This window comes from Ambystoma mexicanum, chromosome 13 (genome assembly GCF_040938575.1).
Source record: "Ambystoma mexicanum isolate Mex_15411 chromosome 13, UKY_AmexF1_1, whole genome shotgun sequence".
NCBI classification, from domain to species: Eukaryota; Metazoa; Chordata; class Amphibia; order Caudata; family Ambystomatidae; genus Ambystoma; species Ambystoma mexicanum.
The window spans coordinates 349,912,041-349,939,091 of NC_090938.1; the positions used below are offsets into that span (position 1 = coordinate 349,912,041).

Here is a 27,051-nt window from a genome sequence, read left to right on the forward strand (position 1 = left end):
GATGACATCACATATCTGGGATACTTGTTTTTGTTCACTGACTTATGTAGGCCAAGTGGTTTTGTTCACTGAATAAAATTCAAACGGTGCTACATATCTAGACGTTAAACTTTGTTGTATGTTCTTAAGGTCTCAGCTCATGGTGCACATACATGGGGAAATAAGCAGGCCTCAAACACACAATTTGTATACATGAAGATAAACTTATGTTATTAACATTTTCTGATGATGCCGTTTCTTTCTTCATTACTTTAGTTACCCTGTATGTGCCCCTGGTTTGTATGCATTGTGGGTCTTCATATGTATTGTTTGTACTAGTATAAGTGTGTAGTAAGTCTTGAATTGTTAGCTAGTTACTACATGTTTAACATTACTCAAAACACTGATAAGGTAGCATTCATTATTGTACTATACAAAATTACAAGATTATAAATGTACTTCCATGGTACATGCTGCAACCATTGCCTATGTTTATGTATGATTAGGTTCCCGTATTAACAACACTCCAATACAATGTTGTTTAGAGGAGTACATTCTTTAATAGATTAAATAGTTCATGATAGGTCTCTGACCAACCTCGACATCTTGTTACCAACACTATAAAAACAACCCCTTGTAGGGACTTTCCATCAAAATTAATTTAACATGCAATGTCATCAGTGATGTCATCAATGACATTTGTGAGGTCATCTTTGATGTCCTGGGTGTAAGTCTTAGCCGTGCATGGTGGTGGCGTGAGTTATGGTTGCTAAGCTTACCATAACTGGCAAATTTCTGAGGTTTTTTGGTTTTACTTGTATCCATAACGTCCCTTTAACATCGTTTTTTCAGTGAATTTCATGGGTTTTTACCAGTGCATGCTATTTTACTACAACTTACTAATCATACTGACCACGATATAGCAACATTTTGGTACAATTCACAAAGTTTCACCTTAAACCTCTGCCATTTCCCACCTTCTAGCATCCTTGTTAACACTTCTATACTTTTTGCAACTTTTTCCACAGTTTTTGCATCTGCTGACGTCTGCGAACGTCTGACGTTATTGCGGACCTTCCGGACAGTGCCACGTGACCATGCACTCTCGGGTGGCATGATGATGTGTCAGCGAACACGCCCGCACTTCGCGATTGGGTCTGTGATTCTAGGACAGTTCGGTAGAAAATGCAGTTCGGATCTAGGAACTTTCAAGCTCAAAATGTACCGTTGCACAGCTCCTACACTTAAACTTACTCATTATCTTTCAACATTCTTGTACAAAGCACATACTAGGAAGAATATTAGCAAAACCGCTATTTATCATAAAGGTTGCATCAGCTATTGCCATCCCTCCGCCACAAGAGCCACCACCAGCAGCTGGAGGAACTACTACACAAAAAAAGCGCTGTACTTCCAAAAACAACGAAGACGACCAAGAACATGAGGTAGAGGAAGCGCCTACCTCTAGCACCCAGAGAAAATCATGGGTGTGGGTGTTCTTTACCACTGTTGGGAATGTACCAAAGGTTAAAGCTACCAAAGTGAAAAGCACAGAGTGTACAGTGTCACGGACTACCTGGACAGTACTCCTATGGGACCACCTCCATGCAACACCACACCAAATCCAACCACTGCAATGCTCTCAGAAAGGTTGTTCCTTTCATAACAGGTAGTAGGCTGTATTCCTCCACCTCATCTTCCTCAACCAATACTATAACCAAACAGCTTACTTCTGTGGGACACAAAATCCCAGCAGCTACCTTGCAAGCAATAAAAGATGCTGCTGATCCATATCTCAAAGACAACAGTCCTCTGTATATACTGTAACACACCACTCTGCAGGGGGAAGCAATTTCGAAGTGCTTTGGAAGCTGTAATCAAGGAGCATGAGAAACACTGCCCCTACCATAGAAGTAACACACGCGCAACATCTTCCCCTGTCCATCTGCCCCTCCATCTTAGTGCTTGGTGCCTCCTCCCTAATTTCCCTCATCACCTTACATTCTAACCTCTCCTGCAAAAACAAAATACATCAAACAACAACAAAAAGGAAGGTTCCTTTGGGAACCACCTTTCACAGTTAAAAAACAAATAAAATAAAATATCTAATAGACTCCATATACTTTACATTTCTCAGTAAAGTACATAGACTCAAAAAGATTTTCCAACATTTCCATTAGCATTTTGTGTTCTCCTAATGGGAATAATGTGGCGTTCATCCCCTGTTCCAGGGACTGGAACAGGGGATAACGGTTGGCAGCCCAAGTTATCGGGCCAAAATGAAGCAACTGTGGATAAGGAGGGCTCCGTACCGTTATCCCACGTTCCAGCCCTTGAAATGGGGGATAAAGGCCAATAGCACCCCGAAATCCCCTCTTCCCTTTTCATCGCAGCCTGCAGAAGGCATAGAGCGAACCCTATGACCATACTACCACGTGCACAATTGTGGTTTCCCTTTCAAACCTATCCTACTTTCGAATAACTTTACCAGATAGCCTGTGTCAGGGAAGTGGGTCTGCGGACCGAACCCAGATGTCACATTTTTTTACTTGCTTTTAGTCCATTTAAAGAAAACTACTGGATGGATTTCCACCAAATTTATTAAAGCATGCTTTTGGGACCAAGCTGCCGCTCCTGCCGCACTTTTGGTGAAAATCTGTCAAGCAGTTTGGGCTGGTGGGTGCGAGCAAAAAGAATTGCCCCCCTCCCACCCAAAGACAAAACGTCACCAAAAAATTCTGAGCAGGCACATACTTTTTTGGGAAAGATTGATAAGGATTTGTCCAGGGGGATCAAAGTTATTAGCCAACCAAAAAGTGCTCTCTGCCCCTCTCTCGTACCAGCTTCAAGCAAGATTCAAAAGGTACAGGCTTGGGCTGACTACCTCCTTCCGCTCTGTATGCCGGATCTCCATTATTTAACCTACTTGTACCAGTGTATGTGACTATAGGATTTAAAAGGGCATGCTCCTTGTCTATAAGATTTAGGCATCTACTCTGTGTTTCTTCGTCCCAGTTGTTAGAAGTCTTTTTGGTGGTCGTACACCTCACATAAGCAATAAAGTGGCTATCTCTAGGGAGTTCCTCACAGGAACAAGGGTCCTTGTCCTCAAAGGTGGAGTCTCGCCCAGTGAGGACCCACTTCCCTCTACCCCTAGAAAGGGTGTTGAAGAGCAGGCTCACCTCCCTAGCCTCACAGGAAGTGGCTCCCTCTTGGCCAGAGAGACAAATTCCCTTGAATCCTCACAGTAGGCAGACACAAAAAGGTGGCAGAAAGAATTGAGGGGAATAGTGCAAACATCACACAAGCAGACAGACACGGGAGATGAAAACGTTTTTTAAGTCATTGCAGAAAAAAAGCCTTGCAATAAAGGTTATGTACAACTGAATGTTCACAACAGAATGAGCAATGCCTCATAGGGCTTCTAGATACCTAACCCAAGGACATTGGGGCAAATTTGCAGGTGCTATATAAATAAAATGTGAGAAACCATCAACTAAGAACAAACAAATCTATAACTGCCTTTTTATAGGATGTGGTCTGATATCACACATGATTTAGGCTCTCCCATCTGGGCCAGGGTCTGTAGATCATTTTAGTATTTGTTGGTTTTTGACACACAGACACACCCACACTTTAATCCAGGAAAGCTAACCCATAATGCCCTAGGGTAATCTGACCATGGACATTTGTTTCCATTTTTTTTTATTTTATTATTAAAGCATTCAGCTATTATTATTATTATTAGTTTATGGTTTATATAAACCTTTACAAAATAGTTCATCAAAATAGTTCGAGCAAATAGAATTACAATTTGAAAAGACAATAAAACAATTTTGATACATTATCTTCAAACACAAGTTGAACAATCATTTGAAACATATTATAGTCATGACAATTCAGAACTACTAAAATGTAAATAAACAGAAGAACATTAAGACCAAAATTAAGAACAGTTCGTATCAAGTCAATTTACAAAAAGTTAAAAGATTTCATTAGCTTCTAAAACCTGTTAAAACCAATGTATGGAGGTTCCGATGTAAGGAGACAGTTTGTTATGATCATTTAAGATAAATCACAAACATTTTTTAAAAATGCCATTATTCTTAGTTTTAAAACAATCGAGGTGTTAGGTCTAATTTGAAACCATAAGAATTCGGTGTCAACGGCGTGTAGGTGCAATACAAATTGTTCAAAGTAATAAATCGTCTGTTTTAAAAAAACTGGACATTGTAGTAATAAATGCTTCAGAGTTTCTTCAGTCCCTTCTGACTTACAATGTCTACACCATCCCCAGTTTATGTTCTGGAGATTCCACCTTTTTAAAATATGGTTTGTTTTCAGGGTATCGAACCAAAACCTCATGAAACAATTTCTAAAAATTTGTGAAGGATATTTCACTAAATAGTTCTCGAGAAGGAGGTAAAATTTCCAAAAGGAGTGTATCTGATTAATGGTTTTCGATTGTTGAACCATATCTAGAGTCATTTGCCAATTACTACATTGGAGTATCTGCTTCACTTTTTGCGGTTTGTTTATCAACATCTCCAGACTTACACCTGCCTTCAACAATGTATCTTCAGTTACAATTTTTAAATTCACACAGTAAGGGTTAGATCGATCGTTGGCTGCTATCGTGTATAGAGAAGAGATATAATTTCTCATACATTTTCTCCATAATGACATTTTTCCCTAAACAATCGATTGTAAAGATTGCAGCCCAAATTCGTATCTGATTGCCTGAATAGGCACACCTTTAGGGATGAAGAACAACACACCTTTCCACATATCTCTTTCAAGTTTTTTTTATAAAATCTGAATCTTCAAGCTCACAGAATTCTAAACCATAGGTGAGTTTAGGAATACCAGAAGTAATATAAAAGCGTTTCAGAGGTATGGCCGTGAATCTTCCATATTTGGCATCAATTTTCGACATCTGTCGCTTTATTGTTTCTGCTTTAACCTCGAGGTGTCTTTTGATTATGGCCATTGAGCTATTTGCTGTAAAGTGATATCCTAAATATCTTAGGACTATTTGACTTTTTAAGCGTTTTTCCTCGCAGCAGCAGGTTAGGGATGATTGTCTTTTATTCGATTTTCCCACTCTTATAATAATAGTTTTCGCAGCATTAATTTTTAGATGTAGATCAGCAATAAATTTCACAAATGCATTAATGAGTTTTTGCAGACCAATTTTTGTGCGATCTAATAACAAAAAATCGTCAGCATATGTTATCCATTCAATTGGTGTATCACCTAATTTCGGAGGAACCAGACCCTTACCCGATAAGGCGTGAGCGGCTTTAGATACATATAAATTGAATAAAGTGGCCGCTAACTTGCAGCCTTGTCTTAGACCATTAGCGATAGAAATTTCCGAGGAAAGTTGCCCTGCTGAGTTGAGCCTTACCTTGATCTTAGTGTCAGAATATAAATCGATAATCATCTCTAATAGATGTCTGGGTATGAAAAGATCAGTTAGGATTGACCATAACATAACATGTGTCTATCTACAAGATCAAATGCTTTAGAAAGGTCCATGGAGGCCACAAAGATCACATAACCCAAGTTCTTAGCTGTTTTGGATTGGAGGCTTTTTAAAATAAGGCCTCCGCAGTCCTTCCCTACGTTCTTTCTGAATCCAATTTGTTTGACATCTATTATGTTATTGGTGGTCGCCCATGCGTCTAGTTCTTCTAGTACAATGGACGTGAAAATTTTGTACTCAAGATCGGAAATTGCAATTGGTCTATAGCTTTCAGGAGCAGATCTAGGCCCGTGTTTAAAGATTGGAATTAATATTGCTAATCTCCATGAATATGGTATAAGGGTAGTTGCTAGGATATTTTTAAACAACATGTGCAGAATATCCCCCCATAGCTGTGGATTAGTTTTTAGGGTTTGGTTAGATAGGTTGTTGTGACCTGTGCTGCCGATTTCTTAGATTTACTAATAATATTAGTGATATTTTTAGGAGAGATATCCAGTGTCCATGTGGATTTTTTTATGTGATGATGGCTGCAGCTGTCAGTATCATCACCGTACATTTTTGCAAAGTGAATTTTCCATTTGCGTTCGCTGATCGAAGTCAACAAAATCTTTTTTTGTGAAATCTGAGTCGCATTAATTATCTGCCAAAAGGTAGAGATATCTTTACCCTTAAGTATTGCAAGCATGTTTTCGCCGTCCGTTTGATCTCTAGCAACTCTATTAGCAATTAACCAGTTCTTGTATTGCTGCTCAATGCTTCTTAATTTCTTTTCTCTTTCCACTCCCTTATCTGTTGTTTTTAGAATGCCTCGTAAGTCTCTTCTTAGCTGTTTTTTTACTGTTTAGAATATCAATGTTAAAAAAGTGTACATGATTAGGGGGAATCTTAGTCATTTTTTGTTACCACATGCAGAAACTATCACTTCACTAATATAGTTCGAGAAAAATGCAGGTGTCAAATAGTATTGACATTCATCATGAGTCATATTCTCTTGATTTTTTTGTAGAAGTGATGTAAATCTCTTAGTATTGGAGTATGACCAGCGTAAACGGGTGCCACTAGGATTAGCAATCAAACCCGGCTTGTAAAAATCATCGTCTTCATGTTCATTCGTGTGCATTATGTAGGTCGTAGGGTTGTAACGGTACACCGGTATACCGGTATAAATACCGTGAAACATTTCATTTACAACTAATAACCGTTATCTGATCTACACCGGTTTACCGTGGGGCCTGCTGTGAAGCATTCCCCTGATTTTGCAGTCGTGTTCACAATTGGCTGCGCACAGAGTAAAGTCTTTAACACATTCAGTGGGATTTATGGCACCCGAGCTGGGAGGCTGTGTCACTGGGCAGCTTCACTAGCACGACTTGCACTGAAGATGGAGGTGGTGGCAAGCAGTGGCTCTGCATTGGAATTCACACAAACAGCCAATGTTGCTGCTGTTTAACACTTCGCCAACTGTCCAAGATAACAGCTGCAGGTCTGGGCCACCAGCCAGCAACATGAGAGGCTCACTGAGCAGAGCATGCATGCAATGGGCAGTTTGAAAAGTGCCCGAGGTCTCCTAACAACGTGCAGCGTGTAAAATACTGAAGGAAAAAATACTCACTTGGAAAACGAGAAGGGGAGTGCTCTGATCTTTGTAGCACGCTCTGTTTGCCTATCTTCCCCCTGGCCCCTGGGCAGGGCGTGTGCAATTTAGATGGTAATTGATAAACATCCCTGCTGCCTGCACCGTGACCCCGGCACTGACACTTGCAGGAGCTGCTAAATCGTTCCGGGCTGGCGCCGAAGGGGTGAAGTGAAGAAGCAACAATAAGCCATGGGTGAAGTGATCTCCTATTTCAATGATAGAGTTAACTTCCCCATGGCTTTATTGCTGGCTTCTTATCTTCATTTCACCGGCCCCAAGCCCTGCTGCTAAGTTTCCTTTCATGGCTGCGCAGCTCCACGAACAGAGAAGGGAAGGGTAACGCTGCAGAATAACCCAGTAATATTGATTTAAATACACCATGCATGAATATGTGGTTTATTTTCCAATCCTTTTCTGTATTTCCCATTTTAAGCATTGCTCACTTATCAGGTTTTTTGCACATCACGTGTTCCGCTCATGAGAAAAAAGTGCATGCTGGCTCACCCTTATTAACACTTTACCACACTATGTCCAGTCACCATTTAACCCCGTGACACCTTGTGCATGCAGTTTATAAACAATTCCAGGGGCAATAGGTACAGGTAAATTAAGCGCCACATCATGGTTGAACCATCCTCGTTGTAGGTGGCACCGACCATCATTACCCAGAATTTCCAAATAAACGAAAATACCTCCATCGCAACCGATTCTAGGGGCTTCAATTGAAAGAAAAGCATCTTTATTCAGACTGCTTTTTTGACACAAAGGGAAGAAACTGCCCCATTCCAGGAGCAACGTAAAGCAGCACCCTGTACTTGCAACCATTCCCCAATGCCCTCTTGTTGTAGGTTTCCAACTTTCCAGACTGGTAGGGCAATGAAAGCTAGGCTTTCTAGCACTATGCACTCGAAAGATCACGCCCACCTTGCCAGGCTGGGAGGGAGAAAAATTTACTGCAGCAGTACGACTGGTGCTAGTAGCCACAGACTAGTTATTTACAACACAGGCTGGGGATAACACTAGCAGCTCGCATGACAAATGGCACAAACCAAAGCGCACGCTGAAACCGGACGCAAAAAGTGCTTGGACATAAATCTAAACACAAAGACGAAAGCCTTGTGTGCTTCTACTCCACTTTCAGCAGCCCACAAACACTTTGACCCACATTGAAGGGTTCGTTTTTCCACTAGCCCCCATTCACCAGTGAAAGCTGCCTGGAGAAAGGGGGCTGGGATTCCTGCAGGACGGTTCTGAAGTACAACAGCATCCCCGAGCAGACAGGTCCAAAGGCTCAGGACCCGAGAAGGACTATATTTTAAACTTGACAACTAAAAGGTGGAAAGAAAAGATACCCTGATCCTATTCCAAGTAAGTGTAAAGTCCACTGAAAACATTTAATTCATATATGAATTTAACAAGGTGGGTTGCTTATCGAAAATAAAGCGGCGTTGTTCACATTAAAAATCTCACTTATTTTATTATGACCATTTCATCTTGGTCGAAGTTTGCCTTATTTACAATAATACCTTGTATTTCACGTAGCACCTACACAGTAGACTGGCTTCGTAGCGCTGTAAATAACAGGCGTTACTATTATCCAGCACACTTAAAATATAGTAACTCTATCTTTTTCATTCTTTCCGTTTTCACGCTAGTGTCAGGGTTAGATGGAATAGCCCCCAGAGCCTTCTTTATTGACTGGGTGCAAGTGTTTATTAAATTGAAATATGCATAATGCAAGAGGTGATAAGGAAGAGGTGTGCTTTAGCAGTTATGTTATTGTTACCAAATGTGGATCCATGAGATCCGGGTCCTAATCCTGCCTTCCCCACTTGAACGACATTGTGTGATCCTGTGCAAATGGCTTGGCCTTTCTGTTGTTTGACCATGTAAGGCTTTCGTGTTAAGAGTGCTGGGAGAAACCGAGAATGATCGCTGCAATGAGCAGAGCTGCGGGGCTGAAGGGGTTCCCCAAAGCAATACATTACAGCTCTACAGAGGAGCGCTGGGCTTTTTTGGGCCAGATTAGAATATTGGACATTTAGTCACATGCCACAAACTAGTAATTTGGCGCTAAAACCCGAGTTTTGTTTCACTTCGGCTAACCTAACTCAAGGGTCCTCATTTCAACGACCACTGAAGAACAAAAAGGCAGATTCTGCACTGATAGGATTCGAAACTCTTGGGACCATGTTACAATTGCGCCTCTACAGTGGGCACGCAATTCACTGAGCTATCTTTCCAGGGAAATGTATTCTAGAGTGACACAGCGTAGGGACGCGGGTCCCCGGGGGGTGGTTGGAAGAAAGAATCCCACTGCCCAGTGCCCACCCTCCTACAGCTGTTCTCCGGTAGTGTCTAACACTGAGCACAGACACACATTTACAGTACACAGTGCATAAATATTCTGTCACTCACACACACATGCACACGAACAGCTATGCCTGCATAGCAATAAGAACGAGCTCTTTTTGTCTTCAAGTAATTAAACAGTTGAAATAAAAGATGTTTTAAAATACACACAAATGAGATGCATTGGCACGCATACAATAGTTTTAGAAGCAACGTGAACATGCTATGAAATAAAAAGCAAATGTGGGATGAAGGGAAACAACCAGGCAGAACCTGCAGTTTTAGTTGTTTATAATATACCAAGTACCTTCAGTGGCATCACTAGATTGCATTAACTCATGGTGTCACTCCTGGGGGGATGACACCAACCCTAATGACGCCACTGGGTAGGGGTCAGGCTCCCTCAATTTGTTGGCTTTCTTGCTTGTATTCAGGGCAGGGGGATTACTGCTCCCGTAGTGAAAATCAAAATTTGTCACCAATGGATCTGGTTCTGCATGTTCACTACACTGACCCACTTCGAGATAATAGAGCGATTGCCAGGAAGAAAGCTCCAATTCAGAGTGCTATCACCAGTGTCTGAAATTGAATTACACGCCTCATAGCCAAACGCCAGAACTTAACCTCGCAGAGAGAATACTTTTGTTGCATTGGTGGTTCAGAGCCTGTTGATAAGAAGAGAACAGGTCTGTGAGAGCGGGGTACTGCACAGTTTACACATGCGCAAATAAACGAAGGCAGCCTTAGCAAAAGATGTGGGATAGCGTTTATCTGATAACTTTATTTTTGCAACTTTAAGCGTGGTGGATTCAGACCAATAGGGTGTCAGTCAGAGCCGTATGGGAGAATGTAGTATGAAAAAAAGCTGCTTGTAATTTACTGACACACCCTTGAGAGTATGCCAAAACTGTGGCTCCCAAAAAACATTTAAAGACGGGTCGGTTAAGTCATATCAGCTCCCTTAGCAATGACTGAACAAGACAGGTACTGTAATCCCATTGAGTGCTCTCACTGCACAGCATTGTGAGAAAATATGCCATTTATTATATGTTAACCTTTGTTGAAGGAGCACAGCAAATCACTGAACAGGGCACACACAACGAAAGTGCATCAGTAATGGGTACTAGTGCACGCTGCATTGTTCTGCAGAGCCTCGTCCTCCAGTGATAGGTATATAAACTTCTGCAAAGGTTGTATTTTATATGACAGTTAAACTGGATTACCAAACTACATTTGGATGACTTTTTCTAGCAATATAAAATTTAAGTACATTTTTAAGCATGTGTGTGCTCTACTGCGATAACCACGGTATACCGTATTTTCATTGGAAGGTTATCATACCGTCAAAAAACCAATACCGTGACACCCCTAGTAGGTCGACAGGAGATTATGATCGCTGGATTTCATTTCAATTACCATTAGATTCGATATATATGCGTCTAAGCCGTAAGAAACAAAAACAATCTAGAATTGAACTGCAAACTCTCGCGTGCCAAGTATGGGTTTGGTTAGATAATAGTACTAGACCCAACACTTCTGCGAAGTTCAGCCAAATAGCTCCACGCAATTTAGCATTATCATTCAGGACTTTGGATTGCTTACTAGTCGCTTTTAGAGTACACATTAAAGAGTCAATTTCCATGATATTTATGTTGCAGACTGCATTTAAATCACCAGCCATCATAACCAACCCATTGACCTTCACATCGCTCCAGGCATCAAGTTTTGTCGATACTTCAGCTAGTTCTTTGATTAGGTGTGACACATTATATTTCAACGGATTCCAATATATGTTAATAAGACATATGTCAACCTGGGTGCTTCCTACTTTGATTGTACATGTAACTACAAGAAAAAATTTCAGTTCAGACCATATCTCGGCGTTTCTGGCTTCAAGTGTATATTTACATGCGATTAGCAAGCCTCCCATGGGCCTCCCTTTGGGTCCTTTTTTCGCAGTTATTTGCCAGATTTCATGATCTTCCCAGGTAAACTCTGTTATGGCCCATGTTTCTTGCAAACAAATCAGCTCATATGATGCTAAAAGATCTGTTACTGCAGAATCATTTAGTAAATGCGCGTGGCCTCTAGAGTTCCAAGAAGCAATAGAGGTTCGAGTGGATGTGCTAAAGAGGTTTTGCCAACGCTTGTAGAGAAGTGATAGCGTCTCTAAGTGCTAAAGTGAGACCTCTCCACTCTTGCTTTTCAGTACCAAAGCCTTCTGTGTCTTCTACGTGTGTTTTGGGATATAAATTACTAGTATTACTCCCTACATACTTAGATACTATGGGTATTCCTTGTTTGTGAGAGTATGGATAGATATCAAAACCTTTACATTGCAGGGTTTCAGCTTCTTTCAACAATGTATCTCTGACCAGCGGTGACGGAATTACTAACCGCACATAGTCCAATCTTTGTTTGTGTAAAAAATCTATCAGGACTATGTCCTGTGAGGAAACCAATGTCAAGGAGGGGATCGTGGCAAATAGAGAGAGAATGTAAGGACGATTCAGAGAAGTGTTTACCTTCAGGAAACAGAGTAGTCATTATTAGGCTAGGTATCTCACACAAGGCTGGATTCTTTAACTCTTGGATGTTTTTTACCCAGTCAACATTTTCCTCTGCTTTTTGTGTTTGCATTCTAGCCCCACCATGTACTTTGTTTCCAAGAGAGAAAAGTGTTTGTTATTATTAAGTTGGTCATCTAGAATTTTTTTTACAATCATTGCAATTTCTGCTTGTTTGTCCACACATTCATGCTCCATTTCTTTACAGTTCACATGCGTGCCCTGTGCCGCTTTATCGGACAGGGTATTAAAACCATTTTCAGCATTTGGCACACGATCATAACACAAGCCTTCAGTCTTTTCTGCTTCACAAATAGGACCATCAGGTAAGGGTGGGTGAACTTTATTACCCAGTTCATTAGAGGTATGGGAGATATCAGAATTTTTATTATTATCTTTCGATACAAATTGCATAACCTCTTCCTGAAGAGTGTTACCGGGTGGCAAGAGTTGTTTTAATTGCAAGGTAGTTGGATCACCTGGTGTTTTTACCGGGATCAGTTTGGAATTAGAGTCATTTACCTTCTGTTTCTTAGATGTTATTTCCCCAATTTTCATTTGATTTTCGTTACATATGCCTGCAGCATTTGCTTTGAAAATTTCAAATGTATCGACTAGACCAGTTTTTAATGAAGATAATTGTGAAGCAATATCCACAATTTCTAGTTTATTTTTCATGGTCTCATGAAACTCTTCCATTCTCGCATCTAGACTCTTCATTGGGTCTACCTTTCACCATCTCGATATTTGTCTCATTGGTATCCACCAAGTCTTGACATTCTTCATCTATTATGTTTTTAAAGTTGACATCTCTTAAATATTTCCGCAATGTTTTGTTTTGATTTTTCTTTTGATTTTGATTTTTTAGTTGCATTTGTTGTTTTTTTTTTCTCTTTTTTAGATATTTTTACCTTAGGTGGTAGAGTTATAGGTCTGGGCAATAAGTTTCTTGACTCGTTGTCTCGAGTGGTTTTCGCCACTGATTCAGGTTTAGAGACATTACTTTCAGTCTGTGAACCTTCTATGGTGATTGACTCTATAAATGGTGCTTTCGCTGAGTCAACAGTGTTGTCTATTTCAATAGTTTCCACTCTAGACTTGTCGTTAACATCATTGTTTGGTGTTAATGATATTTTGCAGGTATCCTTATGTATTAACGCGTTAAGGTTCAAGGGGACCTGGAGTATAGACATATTTATTTGGGTCAATATTTCGGTATGTTTTCTTAGTTCGCTCAACATTAATCTATTGAAAATTCCAATTAGTGTACATAAGTCAGTGTTTTTAGAATTATCCATTGTGATCCCCTCAGCAGTCGGATCTTCCCCTTTCTCAGTACCATGAATATTTTCTTGAAGTTCAAAGATATCCACATTCGCAGTTTTAAAAACATTAGGGGTGTCATCCATTGACTGGTTAGCCAAGTCAGGTTCCAACTGAGTTGTTGATATTTCACCCCAAAAGGCTTTCAAGCTGTCCTTCTGTGGGTGAATTACCACGTCTTCGGCGAAAAGGGATTGTGAGGTTTCAATAGTTTGGCAGACGTTATTTTCAGGTTCTTTGTTTGCCTTGTGCTGATTTGAGCATGCCTGTGCACATAGCAGTAGCTCGTCCTCGCATGGAGGAGGAAGAGGAAGAGCCGCCGCACGCGCAAGGCTGCCCCTCCGGGTTGAGACTGCAGTAAAAAATTCAGCTCACGGGTCTTTCAACATATTGACAGACTTCATTTTTTTGCATTTCATCTTAATATCGCTAATATTCCTAATCAACTTTTGTATCCCAGTTTAAGTTATATAGGATGTCAAGGTGTCATTAAAAATTCTTACCTCCCTGTGGTATGGATTTTTAGAAGACCAATGCGCTATCAGTGCGGGTGTGTTGCGCACCGCACAACATATAAATCGCCCGTGCCGCGCACCGTGCACTGTTCACAGTTAAGCAGTTAACAGTAAACAGTGCTTGCTGGTGCTTACTCGGTGCACGCGCTGGTGCGCTACAGTATGGGTAATTATAGAGAGAGGGCAGGAAGGGGCGGATCCAATGATGCTTACTGTAAAAGTATGAACAATGTTTTAGGCATCAACACTTAAAGATGGATAGAAAAAAAAATAATAAAGTGTCCGTGATATTTAAAGTCCGTGTGAACTACAAAGTCTTAGCATGGGAGCGGGTAGGCTTGTGTCTCGAATATTCACCTTCAGGCAACTTGTGTTGCAGTGAAAGACGTCCTCCTGTTCGATTTCGAGAGCGCAGGCTTACAGGTTGCAGCAGCATACGGTGACAATTCCAAACGGCTCCAGACCACTTGTCAGCATCTGTGCACAGTAAACAGTGCTTGCTGGTGCTTACTCAGTGTGCCATAGCCATTCAGCTATTACAAACTGTTGCCAGTATATTAATCCATCAGAAGGAAATAATGAGCATTAAAATCAAAATTGACAGTCCTTCAAAATGCCCAAGCAGGAATCAAAATGAATATACAATTCATGTAGAAGCAAGATCATCAAAGGAGTAGACAAGTGGGGTCATACGCCTCCTCAAGTTATGTTATCTATTTGAGTTCAATGGTGTCTTGAAATTTGCCCATTTTAGCCTTGGTGTCATGGTGGCTGTTTTTAGGTTACTCAAATTATTTAGGTGTGCCTTCTTTAATCACACATCCCTTTCCCACTTACATTTCACCCCTTCCATGGGGATCCTTTTCTATAGGTTTAATGGATTGGTGCATCTCAAAATTGTAACACTGGATCCATCACATTCCAATGCGAGTTGTTGCATACCACCCAGTTGTGTTGGGGGGACGACTACAACTTCTACTGTCTGCATTACAGTGTGATGGATAGTCAAACGCTTATATACTGCCGCCCCCCTATCAGCTCCTGTCAATGGGGTGCATCCAGTTGTGTCCCTTCAAAATGTAATTGGGAGCACGTCCCGTCCAGGGATCGAAATTAGGATTGGATAAGCAGGAGCTAAAGTAGCGCCTGTGCATCCAGCATTAACCAGTGACCATGGGCTATCACTGCAGAACAAAGATCTCGTGCATAGCGGTCCACAAATCTAACTTAAACATATCAGTTTGTTCATTATTTATGACCCTTTATGCTTTAACGTCTGTATAGATGTACCTGTCCAAAACATACACGGTTAAATTCCCATAGGTAGGTTTGTTTGGCATTAGTTGACCTGGGGAGACAAAGGTAACTCCTGGTAGATACTGGTATCAAGCTACCTAGGCTCTTCTATGCAACAAGCAGCAGATAGCTCCCAGCTACCTGCAATTTTGAACCCTCACGTCTGTTTCCAAACAGATCATCATCTCCATAGATGGATTTGTTTTGGGACTGGTTCATGCAAAACTCCTCCCATTGCTTTCAGGGGTAACTTACTCTCCTTTCGAGCCAAACATTAACGGCGACATCAGATTTAATTGCAGTCACACTCGTGACTGGTTACATTTGTACACTTGATCCTTCACCTTTGGCCATAGGTGTCGATACTTGTTAACAGCGGATTGCCCATCAATTTATCCGGCACTCATAAGAGTGCCTAATCTATTGATAGACAATGCAGTCTTTTGAGAATGCATAAAATGGGATATCCCTACTCTTAAGCCAGTCTTGTTCCGCTTGGAATTATTCAGCCGAGTAGTACCTTGGATGTACTGCAATAATAATATTTCTTAACAAGACTGAACAGTCTCCCTAAATGTATTGAGGTGGCTTACCATGTTTTTGTGTATCCCTTCAAATAGAGGCCTAACATGAAAACTCAAACCACACCACAACCAAGCTTGAAGTCAACCAATTGTGACTTGAGAAGAAACAGTGTTGCAGATTTCTGAACCTCGAACCAATGTTGTAATGATAGATACCCATATGCAGTGGGGACGGAATTATCAAACAGTGTATGGTCATTGCAATAGTAAAAAACACCACATGTTCACTATTGCGATGTCGTACACTGTTTGAATACCTCCCATTGATATATTTCACAATTTAAACGTTAATACAAACAATATAGATATATTAATGACATGACTGATTTAATTCCATATACAATAATAATGAAAAGCCAGTGAACAAAATAAACGTATGCATAGCATGAGCAAGTGTCTTCCGAAGTTGTGTGGAGAAACGCGATTACAATAATGCTTTTAGAGTATGTTTAGCTCTGTAGTGTGCTAATATCACGACAGGGGGGGGTTGTATATCAGATGCGTAGCTAGTGTTGTATACAGGGCCGTGTTCTATGATGTATTGCCGCCAGTGCCCTGGACCTTTGGTTGATAGCGCTTTAGATTACATGATCACAAGACCGCAGATGAGAACAGGCCTAGTTCTCAGATATTAATCATTTGAAAAGTAAGTTATGCGCCATGATAAAAAAGTCAAATACATTGATGCGGATGTCATTATGACTAGTCGGAAAACATGGTTGAAACATCGTTTCATCGCTGAGCTCTCTTGCATATTACTTTAGCTACCAATTTAACAAAAACAGCCTTATTGTTGCGTTTTATAAAGCAATGTATTACAAAACATAGTTTCTGCTGCTAAGCACAGGACATCGCTGGCTGTTGACCAGAACTATACACTAACTTACTATTGATGCTAAAATTGAAGAACTGTACCTGAAAATGTTAAACCTCTATCACAATTAGCTATACAGCAGGTTCTCTCAAAGCAATCGCGTGTGGCTTCTATGTTTCTGAAAATTAGTGTAAAAGAAGATATATTCCTCACTCATCCATCGGTCACAGGATTTTGGTATGGTTAACTCTATTTAGCAACAACCACATAGGACAGTTTTGGAAATTCAGGTTGCTTGATCATCAGTGTCTACAGATTCATTACTCAAAGCAATGCACTAAACGCAGACATTACCTAAATCAGGGGTCTGAAACTAGTGGATCTACAGATGTTTTAGAATACACCTCTCATGATCCCACACCATTAAATAAGCTGTCTAGGGCTGATATGAGTTGTAGTCGAAAACATCTTAAGAGCCATAGGGTGCAGACTTCGGACCTAAATTATTCTGCTGCAAAAATTCTATACCAACAAGCTATTTTTTGCTTTCGAGACAACTTGTACCACGAATACTGATTAAAAGAATTGCACTTAAAAATGTGGCATGTGGAATATTATGTGCAATGAATGAATACAATTTCCACATACATGTTTCTTACATCATTGTCCTTGTTCACTTTTATCGTTCCATAAAATGGGTTTTAAAACAGGTTTGGGATGAAAGGTCACCTCACACATTGAATAGCTGAGTTTACAAATACCAACCAAAGATGTACATAGAGGCTATTCAGACTCTTTGACAATACATCTCTGTCATCTTGACTCCTGTGCATGCGTTCGAGGGCCCTGTCATTGCCTTGTTATGTGTGAATCTATCTTCAGGAAGCAGCAGAGCATTGTACATCAGCAGGGGCTACAGGCAAAGAGTTTGCAAGCAGGCGAGGATACAGTTCTTAGAACAGAGCAGATATTCTTGCATGCCCTTGAGGGAGGAGGGCCCTGCATTATTTTTCTGATTTGCAGGAGGAGGATGTTGACAGATATGATGTTCCACAGTCTCAGGCATAGATGGGGAATGTTTGTTTTCTAGTTCTTTCTTTCTTTTTCTGTTACTCTAGTTGGGCCAGGCACTAACCGCCAAAGATGGCGATTGTCTGCCAGGTAGGAGAGAATGTGTACAATGAGTGCTCTGGATATGAAGGGGATGTCATTTGTAGAAGTAGTCTGGTAATACCAAGGAGTGTGAGTGTAACATGGTGATATTTGCAGAGACCTTTGATGAGGCTTGCAGCTTCATGGAGGATGCTTTTCATGGATACTAGGGTGGTGTATTGAGAAGAATTAAAGACTGTAAGGGTATGTAAAAGGAAAGATTTCCATTATTGGAAATCCTCCCAGACTGAGTTGGATAACGATAACGTATTTAACGTCTGCTAAGAAGTACAAAGAAGCTGTAATCAAGGCAGAGAAAGTCACATACGACCTATGGATTGATGAGGCTCAAAATGAGTCTAAGGACATTTTTTAAATTCTTAAAGAATTGGAGAAGCCGAACCCAGCAGGAAATTATTTCCAAAGACTTTGAATGGTGTTCATGTATCCAGGACGGCATGGTGGATAAAAGGGGCTAAAATTTAAACCACCATTAATAGAGCAAAAGCTTTAAAAGAGCCAACAATTACCACCAATGAGTCTGGAGCAAGGATGGAAGAGAAGTGCAGGGACCACCTGGGGATTCAACTATGTATTTTACAAAACATTTCAGAAGCTGAGCTAAGGTCTATTCTGAATAAACTTAAACCATCACTTTGTAAAGGAGATCTCTTTCCAGCCACAGCCATTAAGACATGCTCCGAAATATTGATTAGCTCAATTACAAAAATAGTCAATGCCTCCTTGAAGGAAGGTCTTGTCCCCACACGCTTGAAGGGTGCTTGCATTACCTGGCTTTTAAAAAAACAGGGTCTTAATACCACAATTCCAACCAACTACAGACCCATAAACTCCCCTTTCCTCCTCAAAATATTGGATAGGGTGGCCTATGAGCAAGTGCTGGAATATCTGAAGAACCACACCATTCTGAATAATCGGCAATAAGGCTTTCAGCCAGGTTTTAGTACCGAATCAGGCCTCCTGGATTTAAAGTACAATATGATGGAAAAGATAAATGAAGGACAGACCATGATGCTGATGGCGTTAGATTAGTCAGCCGCTTTGATTTAGTGGATCACTCGTTACTCCTAAAAAGATTGCAAGAAGCAGCCAAATTAATTGACCAGGATGCAATCCTTCTTGGGAAATAGAACTATGAGGGTATGCAGTAATACCAAAGAACATATGAAGGGTTATACACAGACCTTAGTTAAAGTATAGTGGTAAAGTGTTGTTCAACTGAGTTACAAGAGGTTAGTGTAATTAAAGGGTGCAGGGGAGAAAATGGCGACACTACAAGTCGCTTTGATAATTCTAAAAGAGAGTAAAGATCCTCAATTGGCCGACACTCCTGTCCCCTTCACTCATATATACTGGAAAAACCAGTCAATAGTTATAGAAATTAATCATTTAGTTCAATCTATTACTCATTGGGAATATGACATTAATGCCGGCATTTATTTGTACCCCATTTACAAATTGACAATTTCACACATAGAAAAGAGTTTTTTTTTTCCTTCTTTTTTTTTCCTTTTTTTTTTTTTAAATCTAAAGTACTTGGCACTAGAAACCATCTGAACCCAACCTAGAGGAGGCGACATACATTCCATATTAACAAAGAGAGAACTGTTTTGGATTCATAAATAACATGCTATGGCCCCTTTGGGTCTTAATGAAGAATACTCGCTAGCAGCATTCCTATAGACAGATGTGCTATTGTATTAATCCATGGGACAATAAAGCAGAAGCCTTTTTCATAGAACTCTGAACAACTAATCAGCATGGATATTATCAATAGACCGAGTCTGTGACAAATACCAAGTACACACATGTGATTGTATACCATACAATCACGGCCATTGCAGACAACGACATGATAATCACACGTTTTAATCTTACACTTCCTTACCCATTATATCTCTATCACACAAACTTAAATGCTGGGTGAATTGTAATGTAGCAAATAAGACATGAGAATACATGTCTTAGAATACAAACAATTTGAATAACATGAAGCATACCATAGGTATGATTATGGAATCTAATGATCACCTGTATGTCCTAATTGATCGATTATTCATTTAACAGCCATATTTTCAAAGTTGCACATGTTGGTACCTTGTATTGTTTAGCATAGATCCTGCTTTTAAAAATCAAAAATGGTGACTTTATAAATGCATGGCAATTCTTCGATGCATTTAAATGTTAATGTAAAGCATGAACCTGATTGTCATACTTCAAAGGATTTACACATATATAGAATAGATCCATATGCTGTACTAGAATTTGCACACTTGTAACTACAAGGACCAGCATGCAACTGACCTAAACTGCTTTGGGTGAAATGGTATGCATAGTCAGCAAGACTAGATCTCAGAACCCACATACATATACACACGCCATAGATACTCCATACCCCAAGACTGCACAGCGAGTTAGTCTCCACCAAGTTATTTACTTTTTAGGGTCCTTCAGGCTGTGACTAGGACACCTCAAACACTTGCAGAAAGCTACGAGCTGTCTTACTTAGTTACAAAACACTTGAAGTTCGGTGGCAACTAAGGATATTGCAGATGGGTTGATGCACACTAGGCATTTCAACTGGTAATTTACTTTGCACTGATAGTCAAATCTATTTCTTAAACCGGCTAAACACAACTAAAATGTGTCACTCTGTCTTTTAGATAAGATGCCACAAAGAAGCTTCCATTTCGCTGAGTTGCACTGAGTTTAGTTTTGTCTCTGCTAATAGGTTAAGCAAAATTTGAATCCCTTAGGGTATTCATCAGCTTTAAATAGATGCGGATGACATATTGAGTTCTTTCCAACCCTATTTGTCTTAGATCATATGACGTCCACTAAACACTGGGACACCGAGAGTTGATCTATGGTATTGTACTAATCATTGATTTGTACATACATTGGTTACTAGTAAGAAGATTAGGTTACAGAGATACTTTATTTCATTCATTTATTTCATTTACACTTTATTTCATTCATTTTTTACTTCGAATCATCAAGATCAGAAGGTGTCACTGAGATTGTCTGAAGGTTGCTATAAAACAGTTCAAGTTACAGGTGATTTTGTGTGATTAGAACAACATGATCACAAGAAAGCTATCAAATATTGAATGTTGCAATATATACTGATACTTATTTTTTCACTTAATTGTAGATTACACTGAAGCTTGAAACAATGAATTATATGAATTGGACTTGCTGAACTCATTTGCTCCTGAAGAAGGGATAGTTAGTTCCCGAAACGCATTGAGCTCATTGTACTATGAATGCACTAGATTAGTAAACACACTGTGTTTTCCGAGGCATATGCTCACTGACTTGAATCATCCCCAGCTGATTCATTATTTTTACCGGCGCACTGAAAACGATATGCTTGATGCCAGGGTTTATTTTATCTTTGCAACTGTTCAAAATCAACGAAACAAAGAACAAAAAAAGTCCTTTGAAGATGGCCGCCCCTGCAGCGTGAGTTAACTTGTAGCCTGCTGCCTTCCCTGATTAGGCGGGTCGAGGCCCCTTTTCACCAATTGACAGGCATCAGCAGGCGTTATCCGTCCACCACCATCAAGGTCCACACAGTAAGGCCCCTGTCTGTTTCTATCTGTTGCCTAGACTTGTCCTGGCGCAACATCTTGGCATCACCAGTCAATATGTCAGAAAATACACAATTCGCTCTGCCTGTTTTTCCCCCGACCTGCGCCTTGAAGTGAGTTCAGGGACTCCCTCAGCCTCACAGAGTCTCATCTCTGCCTTACAAGTGTGCACCTTTGAAATTTCCTCATGCACTACGGTGACTGCTTTCTGCCTCCATTCTTTATGACTCACTTTCACCTCCTACTGCAGTGCCGTGCTGCTCTTCTGTGCCCTTCAAAGTCCGTTGTTTGAAAGATATTGTGCTGTTAGTTTGAAAATTGTTTGAGCTGTGCCTGCTTGCTGCAGAGTAAGTGCCTTTTCATCTGAACCCCCCTCCCCTCTTGTGCCTCAGCCTGGTAAGTGTGATATAGATATATATAATGGTTGTGAACAAGCGGCAAGTGCTGCGAAACGCGTCTATTTTCTTGGGAAGCATGGAAGATGTATTTTAAACGAATAAAGAAGCCATTAATGACACGAAGATAACCGCCTATTTTTTGAAGCCTGGTATGAAGGAGAGTGCTCCTTAAATGACTGACGCTAAGTCGGTACTTTTGAAAATAAATATATATATATATATATATATATATATATATATATATATATATATATATATCTCACTTCTCTCTCACTTCTCTCTCACTCTCAAAAATCTGGCCGGAAAGAAACTTGAGGACATATTGGGCTCCAACCCAGGCCTTCCTATTGCAGACACCTATGTCATGACTTCCTACTCCTCTTTTGAATGCCTAGTCTGCAGGCTCTCTCTCGCTCCCTCTCTCCTAAACCCTCTTTTCTCGTGAATGTTAGCAATGCTGCACCTAGTTAGACTTGTAAATAGTAGCCTGTGTCACTTCTACATAGGATTGTGAATGCTAGCAATGCTGCACTATTAGATTTGTGAACATTAGCCTGCGCCACACCCATACTAGATTGTGAATGTTACCAATACCGCACTTAGTTAGAATTGTGAATATTAGCCTGCGCCAGACCCCGACATGATTGTAAACGTTAGCCTGAGTTGCTTCTAGATAGAAATGCAAATGTTGACATGTCCCACGCTTGGGTGGAGCTATGAACATTAGCCTGAATCGCATCTGGAGAGAAATGCGAATGTAAATGTTAACATCCCCCACACGTGTATCACTGTGTGCCCTGCTTTCCTGTACCCCATGCTGTTGCTATATATCTGTATCCCCCCTCCTGTCGATGCAAGCCCAGCCCACTGTCTCTGTGTCTATTCCGTGTGTCACCCGGTTCCCTGCCATCCTGTTCACATGCCTGGTCTCAGGCGCTTTAAAGATAACCATCATATCACATCACTAGGCTTACTCTCTGCTATACACCATCATTCAACTAGAACACAGCTATACCCCCGATTAATTCGGCCTAGCTGTTCACATACGAATACGACCCCATGAACACCTAATCACCCTAATAAAACCCAGCTATCAGAGCACATTCCGTCCTAGTTGCTCACATATGCGTCCTTCAGCCTAACGCAGCCATAGCCCAGTCTGGGTGTCCAACCACCAGACTGCACACATCCAACTGATATCTTCAGCACCACACCTAACGCTAGGATGCAGCTACCATCGGCACCTACATCAGCTGCACACATCTGGTGCACTCACGCACCCTATGATACTATCTCTCTACTAACCAGAACTACTGTTCCCGCGGGCCTTTAACCTTCCAGTGCTTTGAGGTCATACCAATGATATGTAGAGCGCTATATAAATGCCAAGTAACATAGCATAACATTATGGCCACCTTCTATCGGCCACCAGGGCAATCTACTCTCTTCCTCTTGGAATGGGCTAACCCAGTCTCCTCTCTACTCTCCTCCTCCCCTCAACTCCTCCTTTTGGGCGAGTCATCAAAATTGGTCAGAACTATCAGCCGCATAGTGAAGTAACACATCAAACTGGCCCACATTGGCCCGAAAAGTGGCCCACTTTTACCAAAAATACTGCCCACCCGACCATATTGTGTTTTAGGTCAGGCTATGAGCCAATAGCCCTTTAAGCCAGTCCGAGCCTGAAGGAAGGCCAGTATCACCAAGAGGGAAGCAAGATCCCTCCCCAAACTTCTGCCACGGGTAAACCGGCCCAAGCGGCAATAGGAACCACGGACCAGGCAGTTGGGAGACATCTCCAATGGAGCCACTGGGATCCCCTATCCCCTGCATACAAGGCCATTTCCACACAGAAACGGCAGCTAACATGCCAGAAGGGTGCCCCGCTCCCCATGCCCGCTCCCACTGAGGAAACAGGGAGGGCACACCCACCCTCTCCCCGCCAGGAAAACCACAGCGAAGCAGGCTTCAACAGGCCAGATGGGGGCCCACGCCTCCCAATGCCTGACCGCTCGACATAGAAAGGGCAGGAGGGAGGGCACACCAAACCCCCACCAAGAGCAAGCCCCATAGAAGCAGCCGCCAAGAGGCCGGAAGGTGGCCATGCTCGCCAAAGTCTGACACCAAAGAGGAAACCGGGAGGGCATGTCCAACCCCCTCCACGCTAGGAAAGCAACCCACGAGACGGGAGGAAACAGGTCGGGCGGTGGGACCCTCCACCCAATGCCCGACCTGGAACCTGGAAGAGGCAGCAGGGAGGGAACACCCCAGGGAAGCTGGCTGTGCCCCCCCCCCCACGCCCAATACAAGGGTCGGGGAGGAATACAAGCAAATCCCTGGCTTTAAGCACGCCAGCATCGCCGCACAACATCAGAACGTGAGCCATCCAATAATGGACGCGCAGCAGGGCCCCAAGTCCCACAGAGGATCCGTGCCAGGAAGACACGCTCAACCGCACTCCAAGCCCCGCAGCGAGCCTTTACCTTCCCGGAAACACGTCACCTCCACACAGGAGACGCCAGAACGGAAGGTCCAGCAACGTCGCTCCCCAGAACCCAGCTCTGGGGATTGTGGGAGGCAGAGCCTCATAGGTGGGTACTGTGACGAGGAGGAGTGGGACGTGGAGGTAATGACAAAAAGAGGCACAATGAACTGAAAACCCAAAGTATTAGATTCCTTAAGGTCTTAGTGGGCTATAATTCCATAGAATTGCTAAGGTAATTAATTTATATAGTGAGGGATTGGAAAGTACTAATAGGGTGGAATTCAATTAAGAGTCGGAACGTTTTCTGGGCTCCTAAGCAGCAAGGGACATTGTCCGAAAACAAGTTGTAGAGCCTACCCTTCAAAGTGGTGGTAAAGTATACCATAAACACATATATAGTATATATTTGGTATACTTAAGGGTTGGGGTGGGAATCCGAGATATTTCTTTCAGTAGTATGCAAAGGTGTACATATCATTTATAGTGGCCTATCCTTCAAAAGGTAAACAGGGGACGGGTGGTATATCCCATGAGGTCACACAATGGGAGGGGAAGATGCCAGTGAGATTGTGATCAAAGTATCTATTGAGACAGAATAGATAAATAGGATTTTAAATCATGGGCAGGACAAATACGGGTGCATTGTGAATTTTTCATCATTGGGGAGCAAGATCAGGGGCTCAGAGAGGGTTTAAAGCACTGACGTACTGAGCGGGGGCGGGGGTAAGCCCCCACCCCCCCAGAGGCTTTGAGAGCCAGACCGGGACATTTGTCAGTGGGACACCTCTCCCGTTCAGCACCTTAATGAGAGTGCCCAACGGGAAAGGTGTCCCACTGGCAGGACAATGTGCGCTGAGCAATTCCTGCTCAGCACGCTCATTGTCCTGGCAGTGGGACACCTTACCCTTTCCGAAAAGGAGATATGTCCTGCTGCCAGGACAATGGTGCCAAGGACCTCTGAGCATCAGAGAGACTCTCACATTGCTCTGTGTCAACAGACCATTACAATGTGAGCCATCAGGCACGGAGGGGGGGGGGGCGCTATTAGCAGGGACTTTTGACCTTTTAGAAACAGGAGGGAGTGATCATAAGTGAGCAAGGTGCATAATTCTGCACGCTTTATGAAATAATGAATATGGCTTTAAAACCCAAGGGGGATTTGTTAGGCTCACATTAATCTGCATGATATTATTGTGACTTTGCATGTAGGATGGGGCAAATAAAACTAAAGACATACTCTTGTTGCGCTACATATTTCGATGACGATGTATATAGTGTAAAGTTAGTTTATTATGAAAGGCTAGTTTATTATGTAATGTGGTTTGCTTCCAAGTCATTGCTATAAATAAAGAATAATATTGTAATTTGGGTATTGTGCACCACAAAGTTATTTGCCAATTGGCTTACTTATAGCAACTTATTCTAAAGTCACTTCCATGGGGCCGCCTAGTGGCCAAGACTGATGATGCTCCTTGCAATGTCCTTTTCTGTGAAAGGCATTACGGTTGGTGCAATCCTTATGAAAATTAGGAGGTTTGCATGTATTTTGCCCCAGAGCGCCGGGGCAGAGCTCTAATAATGAGTTTCCTGCATCTGTAATGATTGTGCAGTTTTTTTTGTTTACATGTTAACATGCCATATGCCACTAATGTTACCGAAAAAGTAGATTGGGAAAGGGGTGGGCGGTTTGGGGCCACGATTGAGACCATATGGAATTGCACGCACTGCATTTGATGGGGGCGGGGGGGTTTTGGGAGTAGCAGGACTTTATTCGTGGCTCGACTTCCCCCACACCGCTCTCCCCTCTTGCAATACTGGATACTCCCCTGGATTAAAGGGTAAAAATACAGCATGACATCAATGGTTCAACGTGTGAGGCAACAACAACATGCAAGGTCAGTTGGGAGAACATCAAAGCAAAGGTGCTAGGAGCAAAACCAGCGGATGGACTAGAAGGGCAAGGGGCTCGGAATAAAGCTTCACCGCACCAACTAACGTTTCTTACCTCGTAAAGTGCGCAAACACAGGAAAGCGTCGCACTTTACAAAAAGGCCAACATTTTGACGTGCTTACTGCCTTCGTTGTCCATTTAATCTTGTATTTGGTATTCAAATTGTACATGATGTACAAAATTACCTTTAAGTGCCCCAAATTAAAAAAAATGACACACGCGATACTAGAAAATAACACATTAAAGAGTTAAGCGCATAGGGGTTAGTGCCCTCATTAACACGCATTTTCCCCTTTCCCCAGATGTATAAACATAATCACGTGTGATGCACTTTTGCCACTCAATGGCATTCGTGGTGCCAGAGGGGTATCGCTGCTCATGGTAAGAGCTTTGGAGCGGTTCAATTACCGTGAGATGGCTAGTTCTAGCCCCAAGAATGTGCACACTATTATGCTCCAACAATTTACCTTCCGCTCTTGCAACCCCGTTGCTCTCAACCAACATAATGAGGATCGCGTTCTTACAACTGCCAAGGACGTCGCCATGTTTTGCGTGACGTCAAGGCTAAGGAAAGGCCCTCCTGACAGTTCAGGTCATAGAAGCACAAAAGGCTAGAGCGGCAGCGTCTCCATGGAGACAGAGGGAGCGTACCATAGAGAACTACCTTATGGTAGAGTGTAGTTGTGTGCGGTCTTGCTGTCCAAGCTGCATGGTCTCTAGATCCTGGCTGTGGTTCGGTGACGGACTACTAGTTTAACGGAAAACGAAGTGACTCGGAGATTTCCGACTACTTACTAAATCTGGGACAATTTTGTGAAGCCGGCACAGTACAAATAGAAGAATGATATCAAATGCATATTGATTATGGTGATTTCTTTTCCAAGTTCTAATAAA

At 41.8% G+C, this 27,051-nt stretch overlaps 1 protein-coding gene across 1 annotated transcript in view; it reads right to left on the minus strand.

Annotated features, from left to right (window-relative positions):
- Positions 1 to 26,768, minus strand: part of OXA1L (OXA1L mitochondrial inner membrane protein) — a 293,484-nt gene extending 266,716 nt beyond the window's left edge. Inside the window, exon 1 of the mRNA XM_069633865.1 lies at positions 26,625 to 26,768. Within this exon, the coding sequence (XP_069489966.1) occupies positions 26,625 to 26,702 (78 nt within the window). The 5' untranslated portion in view covers positions 26,703 to 26,768. The remainder of the gene's footprint in view (positions 1 to 26,624) is intronic.
- Positions 26,769 to 27,051: the final 283 nt, after the last annotated feature.